Genomic DNA, 26,009 nt, shown 5'->3' on the forward strand with positions numbered 1-26,009 from the left:
GATTCCAGAAGCAGTATTCACTTCCAGTAAAACAAGTTGCACCCAACTGGGAGAACATTTTTATTTGCTACGTGTTGTTTATGCCCTGCTTATTCATTTAAATAAGTAATTGTTATTTTAGAATTGAAAGATAATTGCTAATGTCTCTATCTGTGCAGTATTAATAGAACAGGAAAAAATCTGAAGTAGTCTTAGTGAATCTGATAATTTACTGTTTTTAGTCTTATAAGTGCAATGCTTTGGACAGTGAGCTTGTATTACAGTAATTGGATTAGAGCTCGCTTAGTTGACATGGCAGCCAATGTAACAGGCAGTTTCAGGCTAATCCCTGCAGTGAATTAAAGACAGCTTCTTTGAGCTGTTTGCTTTTTCACCCAATGTTAAATCTTTATAGGCTGCTGTGTCAGGAGAGTAAGGCAAGATTACTGGAGGCATTATGCAGGATTACTTTCTAGGTAAATTTCAATTCAATTTACTTACTTCACCTTTTACTAGAATTCATATTTGGAATTGTTCTTTTTGTGCCACGAAATAGTCTCTGAACATCTGACCACACTTCTCTGTCTAAAAGTTTTGGCTGGATTCTGCTCTAATAGTTATATGGGAAGAAGCTTATTTTCCTGCAACTTTTCTCCTATGAATTTTTAGTCCCCAGTAGAATTAGCATGCCCGAATACAAATCATCAAGAGTTCTCTTACTCGTTATCAATAACGGAAAGTACTCCTGTTGGAGCTTATTCTTTATCCAAAGCTAGATGACTCCTTTTCAGAGAGGGAAAAAGTCTGTTTAGAGAATAGAAGTTATTTTTTGCAGTCATCCCTTTTCCTCAACTCAGTTCTTTCCATTTTTTTCCTCTCACTTAAGTGTCAATTCCTCCATCTGCCTGCAATCCCTTAAACTACAGGAACTAATTAAAGAACTCTGGGGAAAAACTCTTTTTGTTGTATCCTTCTTATCCATTCAATTTTACCACCTGTCTTAAATTACCTGTAATTTCTGTAATGTTTTCCATCCTATGTCTGAGGAATATTTTATTTACAAGATTTTTGGAGAAATCCCAATTGGTACTTCTCGGTTAAGTCTCTGGGTCTGAACTTGCTGCATGTTAAATTTTTCGATGTTGACTTTCTAGTTGGCTTTATTTTTTTTGTCATTATTCTGTTGCATGAGTCTTTTGGTCTTGAGATCTACAGTGTTCTTTTCTATATAGAAATAAAGATAAGTAGGAAATAAAGAGACAACTCGGGAAATAAATTGGATCAGTGAAACTCTTAGTTTTATGATTACTTATTTTTGCAATTAAAATGGAAAAAAAAAAAAAAAAAAGCCAGTTCCAGGGTAAATAATTGATGAGATCAACTTCTTTAAATGATGTAGCAGATCAGATGGATTTGCAAGAATGTACCAGTGCCAGAAGAGCAAAGAAATTAACCTGTGGCACAGTAAAATTGTCCTTGAGTCACTTGAGTAGTAAAAGCTATTAAACAAAGCTTCTTAAAAAAGAAAAGTTCAAAGTTCTGTGATGAAGAATACCTGCTAATTGATTACAGTTGGATTAGTAACTCGTCTTTTGTTTTTCATAGGACAAATCTGTTGGGTAGTAGTTCTAGAATAGCTTAACTGTTTATTCAAGTGGATGATAAAGGCTAGAGGCTAGAGACTCCAGGCTCATTGTTTCGTTTCCATAACTTACTCCAATTGTTAGTTGGTCGCTCAGCTTTGATGGGCAAGGAACAGAAGTACAGAGTAAGGAGACACTGTTTGGGATTCTGGAGGAGAAGTAAGGATGAAAAGTGGCAGTAATAAGGAAACATAAGCAGTATGGAGAAACGGAGAGCACCTCAATAGGAACAGGTGTAGCTGCTGAAGGTAGTTAAGGCACTCCCATGTTAGAAGTGTGAAAGCAAAAATCAACCAAAAACTTTGAGTGGGGAAGAGGTATTCTGGGATGTACAATAAGATGGAGGGCTGCAAGGAGGGAGAGGGGAGGAGGAATAAAGAAAATGAAAGAAAATGTAGTATGAAAAAGAAAAAAAAGGACAGTTCAGCTAATGAAAACAATTTGAAGATGGAAAATGAAGATCCATATGCTAAACTAATGTTTGAAAATAATCTGTTCGATGTTAAAGTGTGCACTATGAGAGGAAATACTAGATTCTCAGCAGTGTATAGTTATGACAAAGATCAAGGACTGACAGGATCTTACCTTTTTTTTTTTTTTTTTTTTTGGTGCATACAACAAACTGTAAATAACGATAGATAATTCAGTTTACCAACACTGAAATTATCCATATTGAAGAACAGTCTTTGAGGATATAAAGAGTATTTTGTTTTTTAGTTTGAAAATTTATAAAGCTCAGTTCTACATTACCAAAGAGAAGAAACCTCCTTAAATGCTGAGGTTATCTCTAGGTTGGTGGTGATTTCTGATACAGGAAATTGAGACACTGAGAGGTGGGGTACCTCACTGCAGGTCATGCTCAGTTTTGGCAGTGCTTTATATACATTAAGATGTATTCTATTTAAATCTGATCATAGTTGGTTGGTTTGGGGCATTAATGGCCAGGGAATACATTTGTTTATATTCAGTGTTTTTAGGAATAGAAACAAAGAAAGGCATGACTAGGCAGTATATAAGAATAGCACTTCATATTGAGAATTTTCTACAAATATTGAGAGTCCATCTCTTTAGGATGACCTAAAGAGAGGGTTTGATTGACTTTTTCAGCTTACATTTTTTTTTGCCTCTCTTTCTAGTCATGGTCCTGTTATTCAGTCTTAGCCAAGTCACAATCATTTGTGTATCTCTTAATGACCCATGGAAAGGTGATATGAGAGATGGACTGCAGCTCGCATGCAAGTTTATTTGTGTCATTCTTGACCTAGCAATACTCAGAGCATGGTTTTCAACATCTGTCATTTTCAGTATGAAGGGATTTTTATTAATGTTTTTCCATATTTGGAAGTATAACAAAAAACTGCTTTTAAAACAATGTCTCTGTAAATGTTTAGAGTTTTATGAGTTTATTTATCCACAGCTCTCAGTGCCTGGTGGTTCTGATGGGATATAAGCAGGTTCATGTATTGTTTCTGAGAGAGAATTTATTAAGTTCTCTGGAATTATTGGTGGGAAGGAAGGAAGTGGAGAGAGAAAATTGCTTTATACTCTCTGTACCTTAGTCAGACCAACTAGGTGAGAAATAGGAAGCCTGGCACAGCCCTCAGAGTAAACTGAGAGGAATAAGAATTTGGGAACACCAAAATATTTTAGCATTGAGTAAAGAATATGCAAAAAAATGCTGAAAAAGATGGCCTTAATTGTTGAGCAACTCTGAATGTAGCCTTTTTGATTACAGAGATGGTCTTCTGAGACAGAAATAAATGAAACAGAACTGTTTCAAATTAATACTTAAATAACTCAAAGCTATTTAAGTACTTAGGAATTATTCATGTTCTTGTTTCAGTGCTTTGAAATCTTAGAACAAGGCATCCAAGTACAAGGTCCTGCACCTGGGACAGGGCAATCCCAAGCACAAATACAGGATCTAAAGAAGTTGGATTTAAAGAAGCATGGCCAGCAGGTTGAGAGAGGTGATTCTACCCCTCTTCTCTGCTCTTGTGATACCCCACCTGGAGCACTGTGTCCAGCATAAGAAGGACATGGAGCCGTTGGAGTGAGTGATAGGACAAGGGGCTTTAAAGTAAAAGAGGGGAGATTAAGATTAGATATTTGAAAGAAATTCTTTACTAGGGGAGGGGTAAACCTGGCATTGGCACAGATTGCCCAGAGAAGCTGTGGGAGCTCCATCCCTGGAAGTGTTCAAGACCAGGCTGGATGGGGCTTTGGACGACCTGGTCTGGTGGGAGGTGTCCCTGCCCATGGCAGGGGGGTTGGAACTGCATGGGGTTTAAGGTCCCTTCCAACACAAACCATTCCACGATTCTGTAAGGAAGAGGGTAGTCATATTTAACACTGCATTCTTTGTAGCAATAGCTGAATGTCAATATACATTCTCATTTGAGGAAAAAAATGTTAGACTATGTAGCATTAATTCAAAAGTTAAAGTATACAGTTGAGCTTGGATTAGTTTTGTGAGAGCAATAGAAGTTAAGCTGGATCCTCAGTTATCACTACTGGAAACTGTTAGCTCAGCCACATACTTGTATATGTAACAGCAACATTACATAGTGAGAACAAAGGATATATGAAATCATAGTTCCACTGGCAAAATTTTGTCTTCATATGAAAGTTTTGTTTTTTTTTCCCACATGACTAAGGCCTTATTTAATTAATAATGCTCTTATAAAAACTGTATAAAAACTGGAAGCTACATTATTATAGACTACCAGAAGCCTATAAATCAGAAAATGCAGTAAAATTTTGATTGCTACTTTCCTGTTAATTATAATTTTCTTGTAAATTGACAAAGCTAAAATAAACTTGTTTTCTCTTCTGCCCACTAATTAATCCATGTTTGAAAATGAATCTAGAATTTTGTAGTTATGCTTGTATAACAGTTTACACTGAGATTATTTTAAAAAGTCAATAATTTAGGTAGAATTTTGTTCCATGGATAGTCTTGGTTTTCTCCCTTTAGTACTCATCCATCGCAATTGGAGTATGTTAGTACTAGAAACCCTTGTTTTAAAACAAACAAACAAGCAAACAAAAAAAAAAAACCTTTTATTATCATCCATGAAAGTTTTTCAAAGGAACATAATCACTTCTCTTTCTTGTGACCAATTTAGTATTTGAGTTCTTTTCTGAGTCCTGTGATAATGTTGGACAGCTAGTACCAAAGAACATATCTTCTGAACAAACAGCATATAGAAACAAGAAAATGGACATCCTGGTTTTTGTAGGCAGATTACCTCCTTTTTGTTATTACCTTGCAGTAAGTTCCTCTGAATAACGTTCACAGATGAAGGTATTTCTGATTTTCTGAAAAGTACTTAGCTCTTGTGCATTATCATTAAGACACTAGCTGCATAGATGATAAAGATAATTGGATATAAAGGGCCTTTGTAATGTCTCTTCAGTGTATTTTAACCATTAACCATGTTATCAGTGAAGAAACTTAAATAAAAAACATCTCGCCAGAAGAGTTTAGCTGTTTGTACCAAGAAAATGCTGTGTGGCATAAGTGGTAGAATAAGTGCAAATTAACAACCTGAAGTCATAGTGAAACAGATCCCTATTTCAAATCTCATAAATTAATGGGAGAACTGATGAATAGCTTCATTGGCATCGTCCTATCAGAAGATGTGTTGCTAACAATATCTGTATATATGAAATTTTTTGAATTATTTCCTTTTAAACTGGACCCATGTGGTTCAGACAGATGAGCTACATAAAATCTAATTACTTCTGTTGATCAAAGAACAATTGAAGCATAGAGAGTGGATGGCTTAATAATGGAAGGAGCTGGATTTTTAATTACGGTTGATCAGGTCTTGGGAGAGAGCATAGTTGCTTAGAGGGCAAGATGAGTGCCTCTAAAATGTTGGCTACTCGTAATTGATTGTGACAGCAAAAGAATAACACAGAAGTCTTACAGTGGCAGACACTGATGTGTGAGCTCATAGGATTTAAGTGTTTTTAATTGATTTTCAGCAGAGTGTGGATTAACCCCTTAGTACAGAAGACATATCCATTGAACTTGAGTTCATTTGGCCATCTTTCTGTAGTGATTTTCAAATAAATCTCTTGGCAAAAATACTTGATATTAACAGACGAAAAACAAATCTTGATTCTTTTGAAGATTGAAGCAAGTAGTTCTAAAAGATTATTTATGTTATTAGCAGATAACGCACAACTAAAATGTGATGAAGAACTACATGGTTCCCACTAAAAAGTATAGGATTATATGGCCACATAGTTGTTACCTGCATTAGGAAAATAAATAACAATGTGTTTTTCCTGATTTTAAGCAAAGTATTTGTTTTTATTTAAAGCTGGGATTTCAAGAAAGTGAAGGTAGCCTTTACTGTATATATTCTAATCGCATTCGTGGATACCTGTTATATTTTTTAGTACCGTCTACATTCTCAGAGAGAGATGGCATATGTCTTGTTTAATACTTTTAGAATTCCATCATTGTAAATATTTTAATATTTTGTTTTAGCCGGAAAGTGAAATTTCCACTACTGTAGAAGATTACAGTTCTGAGGTAAGACTGAAGAAACACTTCCTTTCTAACTTTCCTTTTAACTTTTTCTTTTACACGTTTATTGAAATGCTGTGCACTGTTTTCCAAAAAGAGGAGGAAGGAAATAACACGTGATGGTATAGACAAAGATGTTGCATGTCATTACTGGTATGATTCATGTACCATTAAAGCAAGCATTGTGTCAACTACATAATGGGATGGCTGCTATAATTGATAATACGATAGATTTATGAACTGTTATAACTGTGTCACCATTCTGGTCATAGTAATGATTTGTGTTACTATTGGAGTTATGGTTGTGGATAATTCATTTTATTTGAAAATTATTTAATGAGTTGATTATGTCCTAATGAGTTCCAAAGTAGCTGTTGCTCAGAGACTGGCTGGTCATCACTCTGCTGCTGGTAGGTGGTGAGTGATTGCCTTTGCATCACTTGGTTGGTGTGTATTTGTTTTCCCTATACTTACTGAACTATTCTTATCTCAACCCATGATTTTTTCTTGCTTTTGCCTTTCTGATCCTACCCCCATCCTACTGGTGGGGGAGTGAGAGAGTGACTGCACTGGGCCTTAGCTGCTGGACAGAGTTGCCCACCACACATTGGCATCCACTACTCGTATCTGTTGCTTAAGAGGGAAGTAGGCTATATGGAAATTTGGTCTCAACAAATGAAACAATTATGTTCATAAGGAGTGAACTACCTCGTGTTTAGCGGAGGGACAAGAACATGGGTGCACAAAATAGCCATGGAGTATCTGATGTAAAAATAGTAGTTTAAAAAACAAGTTCTTCATGTCTCAAATGGTAGCTGTTTTGGTTTGCAGCTCTCTGTGCTAAGCACTTTTGTAAAACACACCCCAGAATCTTAGGCTTGGCTAAGTAAGAGGGGATCAAGTAATCAAACATGCCTCCATTGCTGAAGTAAATTTGGTTTAGAATATTTACTGTGCCTCCTTTGATTCAGCCTTTCTAAGAGAAAGCTGACACACCTTAGAATAACTGTTTGTTCCTTACTAGTATTATAAACGCTTATTGTGAGCTCTAAGGGAATGTGCACACCAGACAATGTGTCCCTGACCTAGCACACTGTATGGTCTAAGAGTGAAATCATTGCCTCAATGGACAGTCTAGGCATGCCCTGAAAACTGGGAGGACCTCTGTTTCTCCTTCTCAGCTCTAAGGGTTTGTCTTCATTACTTCTTCTTCCAGTCTGTTCTTTTGACCAACTCTTGTATGTTTTCTGTTCCTGAGCTTTTTCATACAGAGTTTCCTACCTTCCCTGTAATAGTTTATATTAATCTTTTCCCTTTTCCTTGTCCTTCCCCATTTCCCACTTGCTTGGTTTCTTAGCTCATTCCTATAGCCCCTTTCTGGCCTTCCTTTTCCTTCATTAGTGATTCCTAAGCCCAGATTATTTTTCCAGCCTTTCCAGATTCATATAAGCTTTTTTTTTTTTTTTTAATGCTTTTTCTCTCTCCCTTGAAAAACTATTATTTATTTCCTCCTCTTATGTCTGTCCTCTAATGTTCTGCTCAAGTTCAATTTCAGCAGTACTGTCTCTCTCCAGCTTCTCATCAAATCACAGTTAGTTTCCCCCACAGATTTTGTCTTTGTCTTTTTAGTTGAAGTCCTTTTACTGTCCCTCTCTTCCCCAGTTTGAATCTTTCTCTCCCATGTGTTCTCCCTGTCCTTGTTTATGAGCACCCTCACTTTCTTCTGGTGTGTTAGGAGAAGGCACTTTGGGAGTACAGTGAAAACATTCCCTCACATTCATTATTGATTACTTTCATATACAGAATATTGAACCAAATGGACCCTTGGTCTGATCAATTACAATCATTCTTATGCTATGTTTGTTGTAATGCAAATTTAATATACACACACACACACACACACACATATATATACACACACACCTCCAGGTCAGGCACCTGTAGAATTGAAGATTCCAGGCCAGCAGCTTCAAAGTGCTGTAAATGAAAGAAAGGAAAAAAAAATATGGAGAGGGATAGGTGGAAAGGTGCAAAATCCACATGGGGAAAAGTCAGATTAAAGATGTAATATTTCTCACAGATAAAATATGCATTCTTTTTGCATATTTTCCAAGGAATTAAATAGAGGACAAAAAGAACCTGAGTTTATATTATGTATAGAAAGAAGATAGGAAAGCATGTACATACTGTTTGCCATTGAGAGTAAAATAACTCTACTATTGAACAACTGCTGTGACCTTACGGCAGCTTTTTAGAATATATGCATCACCACGGTATGTGATTACTGTAAAATGGAATATGCAATCTGTGCAGAATGAACCTTTGAAAAAAGTTAACAATGGCATTGATGTTCATGTATCTTTCCAGGTGAGGTATTATATATATATATATATATATATATATGAAATGGAATATGAGTAAGAAAATTTGATCGCTTCTGAGGTTGTAGATGCAGTGTTGGAAATTGATGACGAAAGCTCAAGCAAACATATCTTTGCAGAAGGAGACAGAAAATATATGGCATAATGCCTTATGATAATTGCAGATATGTTCTGGCATGCGGAAATGTTTTTAGTGTTTTATTAGTAGTATTAGTTGACTTATCACATGTAAATACTTTAATACGACATAATTTTTACCCAGCTTCATTCTTCAAAGATTTCCACAGGTGTCTCCAGAGTATGTTAGGGATCAAATTCTTAGATACTAAAGACAATAGAATTACAACCAGACTGCTTTCTGAATGTGCCTTTAAAAACAAACAAACAAAAAAGATTTCGTGCAAAATGCTTTTCAAGGCACATTGTATTCTCATCCCTCCAAAACAACTTTTTTTCCTCCGTGAGACTTCTTTTCTAAAACAGAAGTAGGCAACACAAAATTTGTGAGTAGTAAAGTTGTACTGGGTCTGGTGAAGAACAAATTGAAGTGGTGAGAGTTGCTACCTTAATAAGCTGTTTTTAATTTAATTTAATGCAGTTGGTTGGTATCTGCAATGAGGAAATGGCATATTTAAGAATACCTATATTTAGGAATTACACTGAATTTTCAGTGTGTTTCATATCAACTGTTATATTATTTCTGTTATGAAAAACTTTGTTTACGTTCATGACCATCCTTTAAATAAAACAATCAGAGCCCTTTTCAGGTGAGAAACATGAGAATAAGTTGAATTTTATATATAATAGCATAACTATGAAGTTGTGTCAAATCATGGGCTTACTTTAGTACATGACCTCCTTTTTGGAATTCTAAGAAACCACACATTTGTACAAATATAGGATTGTTCATCCATCTTTCTCCTATTTTTTTAGCACATCTGTATTCTCTTTAGTTGTTTTTGTCAGAAATTACATTGAATTGGAGACTGTCACACTTCAAAGTGAAATGGGTTTTAAATCATATACTTTTTATAGTTGGTAAAATAAGCCATGTATTTTTAATTCGTCAGCCACTTTTCTTGGGGTTTTGGATAAAATTCAGTGTTAAGTATTTCATTCTTTGATAGACTAATTAGACACAGGGTTATAAGGAGTTTTCTAATAAAAATTGAAGGAATCAGTAAATGCTTATATCAGTGTTCTTGTCTTACAGGATTCTTTTTGTAAAATATCTTAAACTGTAGTATTTTTAAAGGCTGTCAATTCTCATTCTTCAGAAGTTATTAGACTTAGTTATACTATATGATTGTAATTATTCTCATCAGAAACTGAAAATTATTTTAATTTATGGAGTTTAAAAAAATTGAGTTTCCCCAATTGTCCTAATTGCTAATTTTGCTAAGTTCCATATAGTCAATTGTGACATAAAAAAACTGAGAAAAGGCTAAATGTTCCTAAGAGCACAGTCAAGCAGTGTTGAAAGCCAAAGTATTAACTTTTGTAAATTAATTGGGTGTCCAAAATGCACAAGAAAAAGAAAAAAACTAAAATTATGAGGTAAAAATGTTAATTTATTCCAGACCCTTCTGTATGTTTCTACTACCAAATCAAAGCACTTTTTTTTATCCATAATTCTTCTTGCCAGCCTGTAATAGGTTATATTGCTTTCCTGTATTGGAGTGTTTTTACATTTACCAATGATTGAAAAGCAAGCATTGATTCATGCTGAGCATGAGTTTGCAATCCATAAAGAGAAGTCTCTATAGTACTGACATCAATGATAGCAGTAACAGTATGTTATGTGTAACTGCCCAGTCTTTCTGAGGTACAGTTTCAAGTATTCCAAGGTCTGAGGAGCACGGAGGGGAAGGGAGAGGGTGATGAACCTGTAGTAAAATGCAGTGTTTTCTTGAATTTAATCCTGACCTCTGGTGGCAGTTGTCATAAATTGCTGCCTTGCTTAGTGGTGAAAGTTGGTTTTCTCTTGTATTTTTGTGGAGGAAGCTTGCCTTCACTTGCTAAGCATATGTATTACTGATACGGTGTAGAATATACCTTTGTTTTTAGCCAATACATTACAAATTGTATTTTATATATTATTATAATAGCAAATACTATGTGAATTATTTTGAAAATACAAGCAAGGAAGAAAACTCAAGACAGTTAGAGCATACTTTGATGGACTTCCATAACCGTCGCTGGTTTCATGTCTTATATTCACCCAAACAGTTGCTCCTGAGTAGCTAATGTGCTGTAAAATTGCATTTTTTCTTGCTTTGTGGTTAATTGATTATGCAGTTATATTCACAGTGTTTGTTACTCCTTGCTCCCAATCTTCCGTTATCTTATCTTATGTAGTTTGATTGCTTCTTTAAATGTTTAATTGTATGCTGGGGTAAATAACTAAGCACATCATAAAACATCAAGGCATAAGGCAATTTCAGTGTTAAAGGTGAATTGCAAAGCTTTAAAAGAAGAAATAATAATACTCTACATCAATAGTATGGGCCTGCAGAAGAGCTCTGTACAGGTAAACCACTGGGCCCAGGAGATGCCACACGAGTCCAGTAGGCCTCATGCCTGTTGGCTCATGTCTTTAACACTAAAGTTGGTATCTGGACTACAGTCTGCAGCTGAGAGAAAAAAATAATTTTGGAGTGAGATTTTTGAAACTAATATCCAGCCACAACAATCGATCTGGTCTGAGGCAGCAGGATTTCTGTCCTGCCTCACGTTGCCAGGTTGTTCACATGGCTGCTGTCAGGAGAGCATTCTGGCATTGTGATTTTCTGATGGATTATGGTGCAGATTGTTTTCTTGTCATGTTTCAACTTGCACTTTGCAAGAAGGCATAAGACATTTGAAAGGAGAAGGTATGGGATGAGAAACAGAATGGGCTGAGATGCTGATATGGTTCACTTCTGTGATACCTAAGAGCTAGGCTTCTGTTTAAGCAAGGGGTATTTCCAAAGTTCCAGGCAGTTGTTTGGAACGTGTATGCCAAAATCCATTTTATAAAATCTTTTTGTAGAAGTCTCAGCTGCTAAAGAGTCTGGAACATCTAAAGAGATGAGGCTTTTATGTGTGTCCTTGCAGCTCTTGTTATAAAGCATCAAAGAGTTATGGGTTGTTCCACACTGAAAGGATCCATAGGAAGAGAAGGGTGCCCTGTGTGGCAGTTCACAAGAATCATAGCACTACATCTTTAGTAATTAAGCCTAAATAAAATAACAGTTAAACAGAAGGAAAATCATTATTTCATAATAGCTTCTATTAAACTAGTAGGGTTATTAATCTGGGACGTGAGCCAGAAAATAGACACTGGTGCTATGCTCTGTGTAGACACTTGTATGGCGGAATGCAGAGCAAACATCTGGTGATACACAAATGATGTGCAGTGCCTCTGTGAGCTGCCTGGGCTGATGTTTGCTGCAATTTTATTTATTCTTTCTGAAATAAGGTAGTAATCTCTCTGTGGCGTCTTCCTTTTCAGTGAGGAAGTCAGGAGTTGAAGTGGCAGTATGTCAGCTCTGCCAATTCATGTCTGATGCAAGATTATTCAAAACCTGATAACTATATTGATCCCATTTATAACAGTATGATTCTGTGTCGAGTAACTTACTGATTTGCTCAGACATTATAGTTTTGTGTAAAGAACCCCCAATCTTTACTATAGCAGATATCAGAGCTATATAGTTGCTTTTTTGATGTAAACACGGTATTTGAATCTGATACGATACCTTTCCACCTCTAGTACTATTATTTTTGTTTCAGGCTCATTTGATAAAGAGCTCTGAGAGGAAATACAGCTCTTCTTGCTTTCTCATTTTAAAACATTTGTCTGTTGGTTTAAAAGCCTGTATGTCTGTCTTATGATTTCGCACAAATACATAGTATGTTCTTTTTATCTCAGTTTTTTAAAAAATATTATTTTATTTTTAACCTATAACTTTGGCGCATGCTTACCTTTTGGAAATACATTATTATTGGTTTGTATGGTCTGTAGAACCAAAATTCTCCTGGAAGCTGACAGGGGTTGCAGCATTAGGTGAGTGAAAGAGAAAATTTTCAAATGTCTTATGTTAAATGGATATCTTCTGCTCCTTTTTAATCATAAGAAATTCCTCCAGATTGTGAACATCAGTCTATCATCTACTATAGAGATACTGAATATTTTTAGAAATAGTAGATCTTGGGGTGTATATATATCTTTTGGAAATGACTATGTTTAGTAATCTATAGAAATATTAAACATAATTTAAAATGGAGTATTACTGCATTTTAATAATTTACTGTGTAAAGCTTTGCATTGACCTTTAGATCTGAATTCCTTTGTTTTCTCCAGATGATTACATTTCTAATATGTTTTTTGGTTTTAGATAATAATATCTATTTTTGTAATTTGTGGGGTTTATCTGTTACCTGTGCAGAGTTAGACGCAGTTTATTTAATAAAATGCTATTTTGTATTTCAAATGAAATAATTTTTTGTGGCATAAGGATTTATGTGTGTCTGCAGGAATCAAAGATTTCAAACAAATCAAAAATAGAAATCAAGGTTTATTTCAAATAATAATGTATTTAGAAATTGTCTTTATACAGGTAAATGGTTGCAGTTTTGTGACAAGAACAGCTATACCTGCAGACTTAATCAGGGTACAGTATTGCAAATTGAATTGTAATACTAATAATGAATACTAAAAACCTCAAACAATTTGTTCAAACAAAAGCTGTGCTGTTGACTAATACTTTGTTTTGCATGCTGTGCTCTGTATCTGCATTGCTTGATATATAAATGCAGTTTAAAGATAAAATAAAAAATGTCTCACTGCTTGTATTAAGGCTAATATTATAAGGCAAGACTTGCAGAAATGCTTTATGTCAGTGTTTTGAGGTGTGAATTATACTAACAAAAGAGGTTACCATGGTAATAAGATCCTCAATACGTTAATGTTCTAAGGTGGCATTTGATACAGAATTTGATATTTGAGTTTACTTATCTTGATAAAGCATAAGAATGGCATGTTAAGGAACTTGGATTGATTTAGGAAGAAGAATTTGGAGTTGGAGAGCTTTGTTCAGAACATGGAATGCAACACTCTGAGATGCAACTAGAGGTGATGGTGAATGAATTGGCTGGGAAACAACAAGAGATTGAAGAACTAAACAGAGAGCTAGAAGAAATGAGGGCAGCATATGGTACAGAAGGATTGCAACAGGTATAATTACCTTATGTTGCTTTCTACTTACTACTTGGTTACATGCAAAAATGCAGAGTATCACCTGAAAGAGTTCACCTTTAATTACAGTTGTTCAGAATGCAGTTAGCATGTTATATGGAATTATACGTAATTTCTTTTAATCACATACCACGCGCTCTGTTTCTTTGAATGGCATTTCCATCATGTGTCCTTTTTCTCTATTTTGTTAGTAAAGTTTCAGTGTTCTTTGCAGTGACTTTCTTCATATCAGGAATGGAGAGACGGTTTTCTTCAAGAAAAGTCCTAATTCTTCTTTAGTTGTGCAAAGACTGCATTTCTTTTATACCTTCTTGTTCCTCGAAGATCAAAAAAAAAAATCAGGTTTTACTTCTTAAGAAATGATATTACTAAGTTGGGCCTCAAACCAGAAAGGTATCTGTATACCTAAAATTCACTGATATTTCACGGTCTGAAATACAAGGCAACTGAGCCAGGATTATAATTTGGGATTATAATAATTAGGGATTACAGCAAAATATTTCTTAATTTAAAAATATAATTCAAATATAAAGTTAGATTGTAAAGTTAGTTTGAGCAAGCGCTACATCTCACTTGTCTCTTTCTTTTAATTTGGGTACAGGCCATGTCACTGTATGCTTTTCTTTGTTTTGCAAAGAGCTAAAGAATATGAAAATTGTTTTAAAATTCAGTCATTTTCACCTTCATTGTTACTGCACAGTTATAATTCTTTGCTTTTTCCATTTGTACTTTATCTGTGAAAATGGATGTTATGTTTTCCACTACCAGTGATCTACGAGTGGTTGCCTTGGAGGGAGATGGTTTATCATTGCTTTGTCTGTTGGTGAATCTCTGGTGTTGCACTTTAAGACAAGTTTATCTTCTAATTGCTGTGACTTATGTCCATTGTGCTAAATATAATAGTCATATCATAAAGAACATAATATAATTTTATTTTCAAGCAGTGACTACTGTTTAAAGTGAAAGTGTTTGCATTTTTAAATGACTATGATTAATATTTTAAAAATAAATCAAAATCTATTAAAACATGCTGCAGTACAGTAATACTTAAAATACATTTTAGCTGCAGCATATCTTTATGATAATGGTACAGTGCATATTATCTCATCTGAGGAATGCATACAGCTTATTTTTCACAAGAAGAAAGAATTGTAAAAACAGGGGATACAGCAGATGTGTTGTGTGTGGTACTTCTGCCTGTTTGTTAAAGAAAAAGGTTGAGTAAAAAAGTTGAGAAGTAACACAAAAGTGTGTGGATTTGAACAGATAAATTTACTCAATCTCGTTGAACAAACGCAAAAGGAAAAATATGACACAAGTGTCTGGTCTGTTCCTTATTTTCTTTGTTATAACAAGCATCTAGTATTTCCACTAGATCCATATTTTGACACAAAAATGTTCTCAACAGAACTTTTTAAAGTAAGTTTTAAAGTTCTGAAAAGAGCTTTAAAGAATTTCCTCAAATTCTTTGCCCAGGTTGGTGTGTTTAAGGGCCTCTTGTTTTTTGTGTCCCACTGAATAATGTCCCTATCCTCTAAATCAGTAGTCTTTTTCTGAAAGCACTATAATTTTACTTCAGTAATCAGCATGTAACCTGGAGAAACTTCTTTTTGAGAGCATAGTAAACAAAACAGTTACAGAAGGTGACTGATGGTTTTAGAAATGTCCAGTGTGTAGAGGTGAAGCATGTACTAGCTTTGAATGAGTTCCAATCAACAAAGTGACTTTAAAGTGAATAACGTATCGATTTTATGTATTTGCACATGCATATGGACCCAATTAGTATTATAGGATTTCTGGCTAATGTTATCTTACAGAAAAACAAAACAAAAACACTGCAAAGGATTTTTTTTTCTGTCCTTTTATCATTTTTTTTATCGTCATAAATTATAGAAGATGAACCTATGAAATACATTGCATTAGTTTTGCAACCTGAGCTGATTTTTCATGTAGTTATGAATAAGGTCTGCAATGTAAGTTACCACATAGTGTCTATTATATACCTTTAATATAATCAATGCAATTTATTGCACTTTGTGACAGGTGATGTAACTTGCATTTATTGTGTGAAAAATGTGTGGACAAGAATAGTTGGACAAAATTGATGATGCTTTATAATTAGGTATCCTGATTTCTATTATGATGGTATGGTTTACATGGCCACACTCTTTAAAAGCAAATTCTATATTTAATTAAGTAATTAATCTTCTTAAAAGTTCCAATTTTTTTTGTCCTTTTTTTTTCGATAAGTATATTTATGGAGAACTTGTACACTGTTGTATGAAGACAAAAAATGTTACTAAAATGCTTACAAATAAGAGTTAGTGAAAATGAATTTTCCAGTATGTCTGTTCATCTTTTTAAGAGATGCTAGGGAACATATATTCCTGTTTAACTAGAACAAGTTAGTATTTTTTCTGTCTGTGGCTTTGATGTGTATTAATCATTTAAATTTTATTTTTTGTAGCTGCAAGAATTTGAAGCTGCTATCAAAAAAAGAGATGATATTATCACTCAGCTCACTACTAACCTACAGCAAGCACGGAAAGAAAAGGATGAAACTATGAGGGAGTTTTTGGAGCTTACAGAACAAAGCCAAAAACTGCAAATTCAGTTTCAGCATGTAAGTTACAGCGCTAACAATGCTTATTTGGGTTTGAAAACTCATGTCACTTTGGAGGGTCTGTAAATAGTTACTTCCTGAAGAAATAAAGAATTTTATGCTTTTGCGTTTTTTAAGAGTTGGTCCCTTGGTATAGGGACCTGCATATTATCTGCAGTCAATTTAACAGTCCTACAGTTATCATTATAGTAGCTGGTTTATTGTACTAATTCACTATAAAACAATAGAGATTAGTCTGTTTTCTTTCCTAATGTGTAGTGATAGCTGCTGATAAATACTGGATGATGGCAATTATCTTAGGGGGAAAAACACTCAAGTAATTACAGTTCTCAAAACTTTGGGCTGAAATCCAGTTACATTTCCAATCAAAACAGCGAGTCATCAGTTTGCTGGGCCACCATTTCACACTTCAGCCCTGTGTTTTTGGATAAAATTTGCCTCTTGTGGTGTTCTTGATTACCTAGCTAATTAATTAAAATTGGATTTGGGAACCAGTAATTACAACTAGTTCATCTTACTATCTAGAGATTTTTCTGAGACACTGCTGTACTGTACTAGCTCACCATAAAACAATTTAATTTTAAATATTCTTTGTTTAGTGGTCTTCCAACAAAACAGCAATATTCCAGTTCCTCCTGAAAGAAGTTATAAAATTTTGTAATTGTTTGTGCTTGTGAAGTGGAACATAAAATTGAAGACCATAGCTGTCTCTTTCTGTAGCGCAAGCTGTTTCTGAAACACTTGATACATTTTTGTTGTTGTTTTTCTTTTGTTTGTTTTGTTTTTAACATGCAAGTTACAGGCAAGTGAAGCCCTAAGGAACACCAGCCATAGTTGCACAGCTGCTGATTTATTGCAAGCCAAGCAACAGATACTTTCACATCAGCAACAGCTAGAAGAACAAGAATGTCTGCTGAAGAATTACCAGAAGAAGAATGAAGAATTTCAAGTGCAGATTGCACATCTTCATGACAAAATCAAAACGTATGAAATGGTATGTTCCTTATTAGAAAAGATCTCTTTTGTTATTGCTTTTTTTTATGGTTTTGTAGTTCCTTTGAAATATAAGGCTCAAAGAGAGCATGGATTATGAGTGTGCTACATGTAATGCATACAGAATTTTTAAATGTGTGTAAGAACAAATCTGTTGACTAACAAATAATATGCATATAATTTAGAGCTGAGTTGCTTATTTCAATATTATTAATCGTTTTTTTAAAATTGCAGAAATATTTTAAATTGATTAAACTATACTGAGAATAAGAAAGTCTTTATAAAGTGATATCATTTTATTAGAAAAAAAAAATAACCTGCTTGAACAATCTTTTCGGTCCTGAGGAAAGAATTTCTTCATGTACATTTTGTATTGTCCATAATGGTAGACTTCTTAGAAGTAGCTTAAAATAATAATAATAACAAAAAAGTCATTAAAAGTGACAAAAGACAAAGTTTTCAGCAGATGGTGCCAAATATCTTCTGAAATATCAGAGCACAACTAGAAAAAAAGGAAATAATCTTTGTTTTGATTTTTTCTCTCCTTTGGAGGGCAATGGGGAGAAGTCATATATCCCAAATGTGCAGAAAACCTCCAAAAGAGGGCAAGAAATAACTTACTTAGTTTTTATAAATGATCATTATCCTATGAAAGTCATTGTGTTTAAATAGCTAAGTGTATAAATGTTCTAATATGTTCAGGAAATGAACTGAAAATAAAAACGTTTTTGCTTATTTTTAAGGAAAAGCACAAAAGCGAGGGAGAAGATATGAGTAGGCTACAAGAAAAAGAAGCATTAGTTGAAGAGCTGGAAGCAAAACTTGGAGAAGAAGAAAAAAAATCATTTCAGCTTAAGGAAAAATTATCAGATGTCAGTAAATTACATGAAGAATTAAAAGAACAGATTTCACTAAAGAATCAGGAGATAAGTAATATGAGAGTAGAACTTACCACCTACAAACAGAAAGAAAGACAATGTTCTGATGAAATAAAACAATTAATGGGAACTGTAGAAGAACTGCAGAAACGATGCTATAAGGACAGCCAGACTGAGGCTGACATTGTGCAAAGAATGGAATTAGAAACACAAAGGAGACTGGCACAACTTCAGGCTGAACTGGATGAAATGCATGGCCAGCAGATTGTCCAAATGAAGCAAGAATTAATTAAGCAACATGCAATGGAAATTGAACAGCGTCTTTCACAACAAAAAGTAGAACTGGAGAAAACTTCAAGTCTGTGTTTGAATGATAATGTTAATAAAGATCAAATGCATTTAATGAATATTAAAATTAATGAATTGAATGTGAAGTTGCAAGATGCTGATAATGAAAGGGAGAAAATAAAGCAAGAATTGTCACAACAGATGGAAGTAATTTCAGCAGAGAAGTCTCTTCAACAGACTAAAATTGACGATCTTTTCCAAGAACTGAACTTTTCAAGAGAGCAGGTTCAAAGAGCCAAACAAACTATAATGGATATGGAATGTAGGTTGAATGAAGCTGAAAAATACCAGTTTGTGATTGAAGATCTAAAAACTCAGCTGGCTTCTGCCTCTGAATTTAGGAAGGAATTGGAATTAAAACATGATGCAGAAGTCACAAATTACAAAATAAAACTTGAAATGCTTGAACGGGAGAAGGATGCAGTTTTAGACAGGATGGCAGAGTCTCAAGAAGCAGAATTAGAGAGACTGAGGACAAAGCTTTTGTTTAGTCATGAAGAGGAACTTACCAGACTTAAAGAAGACTTGCAAAAAGAGCACATGGTAAACATGGAAAGCCTTAAAGATAACTTGAATATGCACCATAAACAGCAGTTAGATGGTATACAAAAAGAAATGAGTCAAAAGATAGAAGTCATGCAGCTTGAAAAGGACAACTTAATTACAAAGCAAAACCAGTTGATATTAGAGATATCAAAATTAAAAGATTTACAGCAGTCTATTGTAAATTCTAAATCTGAAGAAATGACCCTTCAAATTCATGAGTTGCAGAAGGAAATTGAAGTGCTTAGGCAAGAAGAAAAAGAAAAAGGTACTCTTGAGCAAGAAATTCAAGAGCTGCAGCTTAAAACTGAATTGATGCAGAAACAGATGAGGGAGACAGAAGATAGCCTTCAAAACAAATGTTCAGAACTTGAAACACAAAATAGCCTTCTTCAGGGGGAAAACAAAACTCTGGAAGAGAAATTAAAAAACATGTTGGTAATCTCTGAAGCAAATAACATTGTTAGTGACAGTATTAGTTCAAAGTCAGAAAATTTGGATGTAGAAAAAAGAATAGAAAACCTGATGGCTGAAAATGAGCAACTCAAAAAACAGAACAGTCAACTCCAGGAGGATACTGAAAGGCAGAAGAGTGCATTTTTGTCTACTGAGAAAGAACTTGAAGCTAATTATAAAAAGCTGCAGAAAGAGTGTGCAAGTCTTCTGAAGGCAAAAACTGAGTTAGAAGAGAACAAGACTAAGCAGGAAGCTGAATATAAAGTCAAACTCAAAGCTTTAAGTGAAGAACTTCAGCACTTGCAAAGCAATAAACCACTTGTATTTAAAACTAGAACTGCTGGTTTTGAAGGGAGTAAAGAAAAGGTGTCCAGGGTAGACACACTTGAGGCTGGAGAAGTTGTTGAGAAAGATGCAACAGAACTTATGGAAAAGCTTGAGGTTACCCAACGTGAGAAACTGGAATTATCCCTGAGACTTTCTGATCTTTCAGAACAGTTAAAGTCAAAGCACAGTGAAATTTGTTGTTTAAATGAAAAAGTTAAATCCTTAAAAGATGAGAAAGAACAAGTTCTAGCAAAATGTAAAGAACTAGAAGTTAGAATTAGCCACGCTCAGAGAGCAAGTATTAGTAGTACTAGACCTAAAACAAAATGCTTTAAAGGAAAAGCTGTAAAGACTGCTACTCCAGCATCTGAGAATAGAAGTAAAACATCTGGTCCCAGCAACAAAGTCAATGAAGGAATAAATGTAGGAGAAAATCTGGGTTCAGGTAAAGATGCCAGTCATCAGGTAACAAAAGGAAAGGAAATTCAGCAAATGTTGAAACCAGAACAGCCACCTCTTGTAGAACATTTGCATGAGATGCCAGACAGGCTGCACGATGAAACATCGTTAATATCCAGTGAAAATACACAGAGTGAAAATAACAATCTTCAGCAGCAAGTGAATACATTAAAATCAGAACAGGTATGTTACATAAAATTGTAGCCTACAAAAATTTCTAGGAGCTTGCCCTTGGAGATTTGTCTCATATTTTTCCTTTTAGCTGCTTGAAAGTACATTTGTATTGTGATGGGTGTGTGGCGTAAAGTAGCCAATGGTTGAAAGTGATTGCATGAATGACCAGACCTTGTAACCATAGTCAACATGTATAAGGATGCTGTTTTTCAATGAAAGAAATAACCTTCGTTTACACTTAATTAAATCAACAAAACAAAACAAAAAAAGTAAGGAGGAGAAGACATCTAGAGCACTTCATCTTTTGACATAACATACAGTTTAATTTCTTGAGATGAAAATTTATGCAGGACACGTTGTTTCATCTGGGATTAGCTTTTCAGTACTGTAAGTTCTCAGGTAAACAGTATAAGGAGAGAATGAGACTCTTGACTTCTTCAGTCATCTTTTATCAAACTCATGAAATACTAATATTCCACTATCAAAGCTTTTGTGTATGTGTGGTTGTCACTTTTTGGATGTGAGTGTAAGAAGAGATACAGATTTCTAAAGGACATGGGAAGAAGGTCTTAAATGATCGGAAGTTTGTTATTCAGTTAAGTCAAAGTACTCTGGTCCTCAGTCAGCTGAGAATTCAACAAATATAAGGCCACGTTTTCTGTGTGATATCTGTTTTTAATCTTCAAGCACTGGTAGTCAGTCTTGCTGAAGCAGTTTAAGTTATTTGGAAATTTGTTTCCCAAGGCAATTAGCATCACCAGTATCCATAATAGCAGGAGCTATTTTTCAGAAACTCAAGGCTTCTTTTGAGTCACAGAATAATGTAATTTGGAAGAGACATCTGGAGGTTATCTGGTCCAAACCCTACTCAAAGCAGGGTCTACTTAGTTCAGTTATTTCTTTAATTGTTTTGTTTTGTTTTTTGTTTTTGTTTGTTTGTTTGTTAAATCTGCCCATGTCCACAGATAGATTGAGAAAATTCTGGTCTATTTGATGTGTATGCTATTTAAGACGCCTCTCTTCCGTGAAGTTTCATTGGAAATCAGTAAGCAGACAGTGTCTTCTTTGACACCTATCCACACCTGAAAATAAGGTGCCTCACAAGACAAAAATAGTTTGCAAATATGATTTGCTGTAATGACTCCATAGAACATAATCTGCACTGAAATGATCTGAAGCATTCAAATTCCCAACCATATGGTAACTGTGAGGATGTGTGTTCTCAATATTAAGTGCAATGTTTAAAGGTCATTGTGTTTGCAGCTGCTTTTCCCAAGGCAGAAACTGAAGAATATTGTGTTTTGTCATTTAGTCATTGTTTATTTCATTTTAAGTTAAAGAAGTGTCTTACTATTTTGTTATGATTCAAGTTTATAAAATGTGTATATTTAAACTTTTATTTAACATATAACATATATGCAGCATTCCATTCAACATATTAAGTATTAATTCCTGAAATTCACAGAGACTGGACATTTCTTGTTTTCTTGTTTCTTACTCTTTGTAAAATGTCTGGTTTTATTCAAAGACTGATTTACAGCTACAAATGGAAGCACAGCGCATTTGCCTGTCCCTGGTTTATTCAGCTCATGTAGATCAAGTTCGTGAGTACCTGAAAGCAGAAAAAGAGAGTGCACTTTGCAGTCTTAAAGAGGAGCTTGTACATAGTCATCTACAAGAGATGAATGATCTTAAAAAAATGCATCAGCTGGAGCTGCAGGCCTTGAAAATTCAGCAAGCAGGTAACTTGACCAAAATTACAGGAGAAAAGCTCTTGGTATGAAAAACAGTATCTTTAATAGAAAAAAAAGCACTGAAATAGGAAAAAAAAAAAAAAGCATCTGGGGAGAAGTGTATGGAGTTGTACGACAAATTATTTTTATAGAATATTTTGAAGTGGTTTTGTGCCAAATTATTTCCCTATTATAAGTAGACTATTGGTTACTTAAAAATTAAAATGTGTGTGTTGCACACACACATTTAAATACATAGCGAGAGAGAGAGAAAAGGAATGGAAAGTATTGCAGCTCACGTTTTGCTGTATAGCTCATAATTAGTATTAGGTCAATTAATTCCAAAGAACTGTATGATAGATTCATCTATTAGTTTGTATTCCTTACTGAAATATTAAACAAATGCATTAACAAAATACTTTTTAGCTTCTTTTATTCAATTTCTGCTTTGGCTTCCTGCCCACATTAAGTAAGCTTCTTTGATACTACTTTGAGGAGTATTGTTCTTTGCACTTCTGCCTCAGTCAGCTTTTATGTTATCTCATTGCTTTTCCATCAGTACATTTTCTGTCACTCCATGATTTTGCCCTTATGTGATATTTTTGGCATAATAACTTCTTTGCCCTCCAGTATATTTAAGTAAAGTTTGATCTTTCTAGAGCTCACTGATACACGAAGCCATTTCTTATCCCTTATTCCTGTTGAACATGCAGTTTTACTCTAATAATTGAATATATCTCTGTGATGGAACAAGAAGAGGGAACAAAAAACTATGCATTTCTAAGAGGAGGCAGTCTCACTGACACAGGGAATTAGGCCTTTGAAAAATTATTGTGTATCAAGTATTTAAAAATAATATCAATAATTTGTGTTCGTAGATGATGAAGTCACATCTACTCAGAAACTTATAGAAAAGCTGAATGAAGCTGTAACTGTGGAATGTTCTAGGCTCACACAGGTAAGACTTAACAAAAAGCTTTTTTTTTTTTATGGAACTTCTGTAAATGAAGAATTGTGTGTATGGTGAGTCATTTTTTTCTGCATCTTTAACCTGTTCTAGCAGACGCTGCTTTGTGCATCATCTTCAAGAGGTTTTCTTTGCAGATTTTCTCTTTGCCTTGATCCCAGATACAGACTGATCTTCTAAAATAAGGTTGCAATTGTTTATGCTTTTTTTTTCTAAACTATTTCATGTCCTTGTTTCTTAATGTCTCTTTTTGTTTTATTTTATATTATCTGCTCATTCTGAAGTGTATTTGCCTTTGGAAAAAAGTTTTGGGCTGTATGTTTTTTGACTAAGTAGCAGTCAAACGTCACACATTAACACAAAGGACATCACCCTCTCATAGCAACAATAAGACATTTCTTAGATGCGAAGTCTTTCAAAGTCCTCAAGTGTTTTAGGAGTCCATCAAAATTGCTGTCTATAGTGTTTTCAGTAGATAAATATTATGATCAAAAATTGAAGATTATTTTTAGTTCGTATTCTAATGTCAGCCACTAATGACATTATTTTGCCTTATATTTTTGAAGACTACTTAATACATTTATTTCTGGATAATTTAAGCTGTATGTTTAAGCTATAAACACTGTATGCCACAATTTTCTAATCTTTAATGCATTCAGTTGTTGGATTTGGTGGGATTTCTTTCTTTGCTGGAATATTTTCAACACCTTTTTTGAAAAGTGGATACTAGAATTACTGAAATTATTCTACTTGAGAGCCACCATGGTGGGGATTAAGCAGGATTTCATGACAGCTCACAGAAAGTAGCAGGTGGAGGAAATTCTTTAGCATTATTTCAGAGCTAGGAAGAATGCTGCCAAACTATATGATTCAATATTGAACTTTTGGAAAAATTACGGTTTTATTTTTTAAGTTGAATTTAGTGTCTTTTGATTCCAAAATGCTTCAATAAAGAATCCCACTGTTTGCCTTGGGCAGGCCAAGTTTCTCTTCAAGTATTATATGTCTTCTGAAAACCAAATACGTAAATCTTCTGTTCACCTACTCTTTGTAAACATGGTGGCTATTTTGCTGACCACACAGAACCAACAAATGTGAGGTATTCTTTTTATGATATGCTTGCATTTTTCTGCTGCCATTCCATTTACTGAATATTTAATGACAAGATGAATGGTAAGCTCTGAAAATATAAAAAAAAATTCTGGGGAATCCTTTTTCCAAGTAAAACTGCAGTTAACCAGAAAGAAACATTTTACAATTACAAAATTTACAAGCAAGAAACATTCACAATGTAAATCTTCTTTCAGCACTGATAAAAGAAGCCTTACTATGCAAAATTTTAATACTTAAAAGCATGAATTTAAATGACTGTGCCAAAATATACATATTTATGTCTTAGCTGGAAAGTCTTTTCATACATGTTTCTTCTATCAGGAGTTTTAAAGGTTGTCTAGGAACATCTTACGCCATCATTTTTACAGAAGATAATATAAAATAATAATTTCCTGTCACCATTTTTCTCTGTGAATTATCACTGCTACATTAATAAACAATTCTTCACTTTTTTTCTTTGCTTCATTCGTTTTGCAGGATTTGTGTGATAACTGGAATGAACAGTCTTCAACTGGTATAGAATCTGATCATAGGGAACAAGATATTTTCCATAGACCTGCTGATGAGAAAGAAAAACGGAATGTAGAATTACCAAGACATAGAGGTCAGACACACGGTAATGGCATTCTACTATATAAATAAAATAAAATAAAGGCTTCAAGTATTTTAGACAGACAATTATACCATTAGTTGTTCAGGTGCTGTTTCATGTGCCTAAATAGCTGCTTTATAGATTTCCTCACTTTTCTGAATAACTTTTCTTGTATTTTCTTGTGCTGTTTTCATTACAGTGGAAATTGTTGAAAAAAGTTATTATTTTTTTCTTCTTCTGTAGAAGAAGCTAGCAGACATACCAAAAAAAAATCAACACTATATAAAAGTGTGTTCTAAAACTTGGAGGTGCTATCACTATGTAATGCTTATTGAATAAGTCTTCAGTGAAGAACTTGTGAACAATACATTGTATTAAAATTTATGCTTGAATGTTCAAATTCAACTTTTTTAATTTCCTGATGATCTATGTAATTTAGCTTTGCAAGAACATATGGAAGCACTTCTGCACAAGATAATGGAAGAATACAGTAGGCTGACAGCACTTCAAACACAGTTGATGAAGGATTGTAAACAGGTAAACTTCTTATGATGTTAGAGTGTGTAGGCCTTTGAGTTGTCTCTCTTGCATGAATTCCTTCTGGATCAGGGAAAGAATTTACATTTACAAATGAAATTACATTTATGCATCCTGGTTAAGTGGCGTAGCAGTGCCATGGTTAGATAAAATGGAGTAGGCTGCTCTCTGTGTGACAGAAATGTAGAATGGCTGAGGTTGAAAGGCTCCTCTGGAGATTCTGTTTTGATCCCTACGCAAAGCAGACTTAGCCAGACTAGGCTGCCTAAGACTTAAGTTTTGGGGTTTTGAGTGTCTCCAAGGATGGAGGCTAGGCAGCCTCATTGGGCAACCTTCTCTTCTCCAGGCTACCCAGCTCTCTAAGACTTTCCTCGTAAGATAATTATATTAAGCCTCACTTCATCATGAGATTTTTTTTATTATTAATTTTTTTTTTGCTCCTATTCACCTCATTTGTGGCTGGACTCACTCCATCTCTCAT

General features: G+C 34.4%; 1 protein-coding gene across 7 annotated transcripts in view; it reads left to right on the forward strand.

The window, feature by feature from the left end:
* Positions 1-26,009, forward strand: part of AKAP9 (A-kinase anchoring protein 9) — a 116,373-nt gene that overhangs the window by 25,496 nt on the left and 64,868 nt on the right. For 3 of the 7 annotated variants that reach the window (XM_068673931.1, XM_068673926.1, XM_068673928.1), the window contains exons 3-12: positions 6,127-6,171; positions 13,148-13,201; positions 13,594-13,764; positions 16,253-16,408; positions 17,205-17,402; positions 18,145-20,595; positions 22,115-22,328; positions 23,198-23,277; positions 24,877-25,015; positions 25,431-25,528. In XM_068673931.1, coding sequence (XP_068530032.1) covers positions 6,127-6,171; positions 13,148-13,201; positions 13,594-13,764; positions 16,253-16,408; positions 17,205-17,402; positions 18,145-20,595; positions 22,115-22,328; positions 23,198-23,277; positions 24,877-25,015; positions 25,431-25,528 — 3,606 coding nt within the window. The remainder of the gene's footprint in view (positions 1-6,126; positions 6,172-13,147; positions 13,202-13,593; positions 13,765-16,252; positions 16,409-17,204; positions 17,403-18,144; positions 20,596-22,114; positions 22,329-23,197; positions 23,278-24,876; positions 25,016-25,430; positions 25,529-26,009) is intronic. The other 4 variants (XM_068673929.1, XM_068673934.1, XM_068673927.1 and 1 more) reach the window with 3 other exon arrangements.

The sequence above is a fragment of the Anas acuta genome, chromosome 2 (genome assembly GCF_963932015.1).
Source record: "Anas acuta chromosome 2, bAnaAcu1.1, whole genome shotgun sequence".
In the NCBI taxonomy this organism is placed as follows: domain Eukaryota; kingdom Metazoa; phylum Chordata; class Aves; order Anseriformes; family Anatidae; genus Anas; species Anas acuta.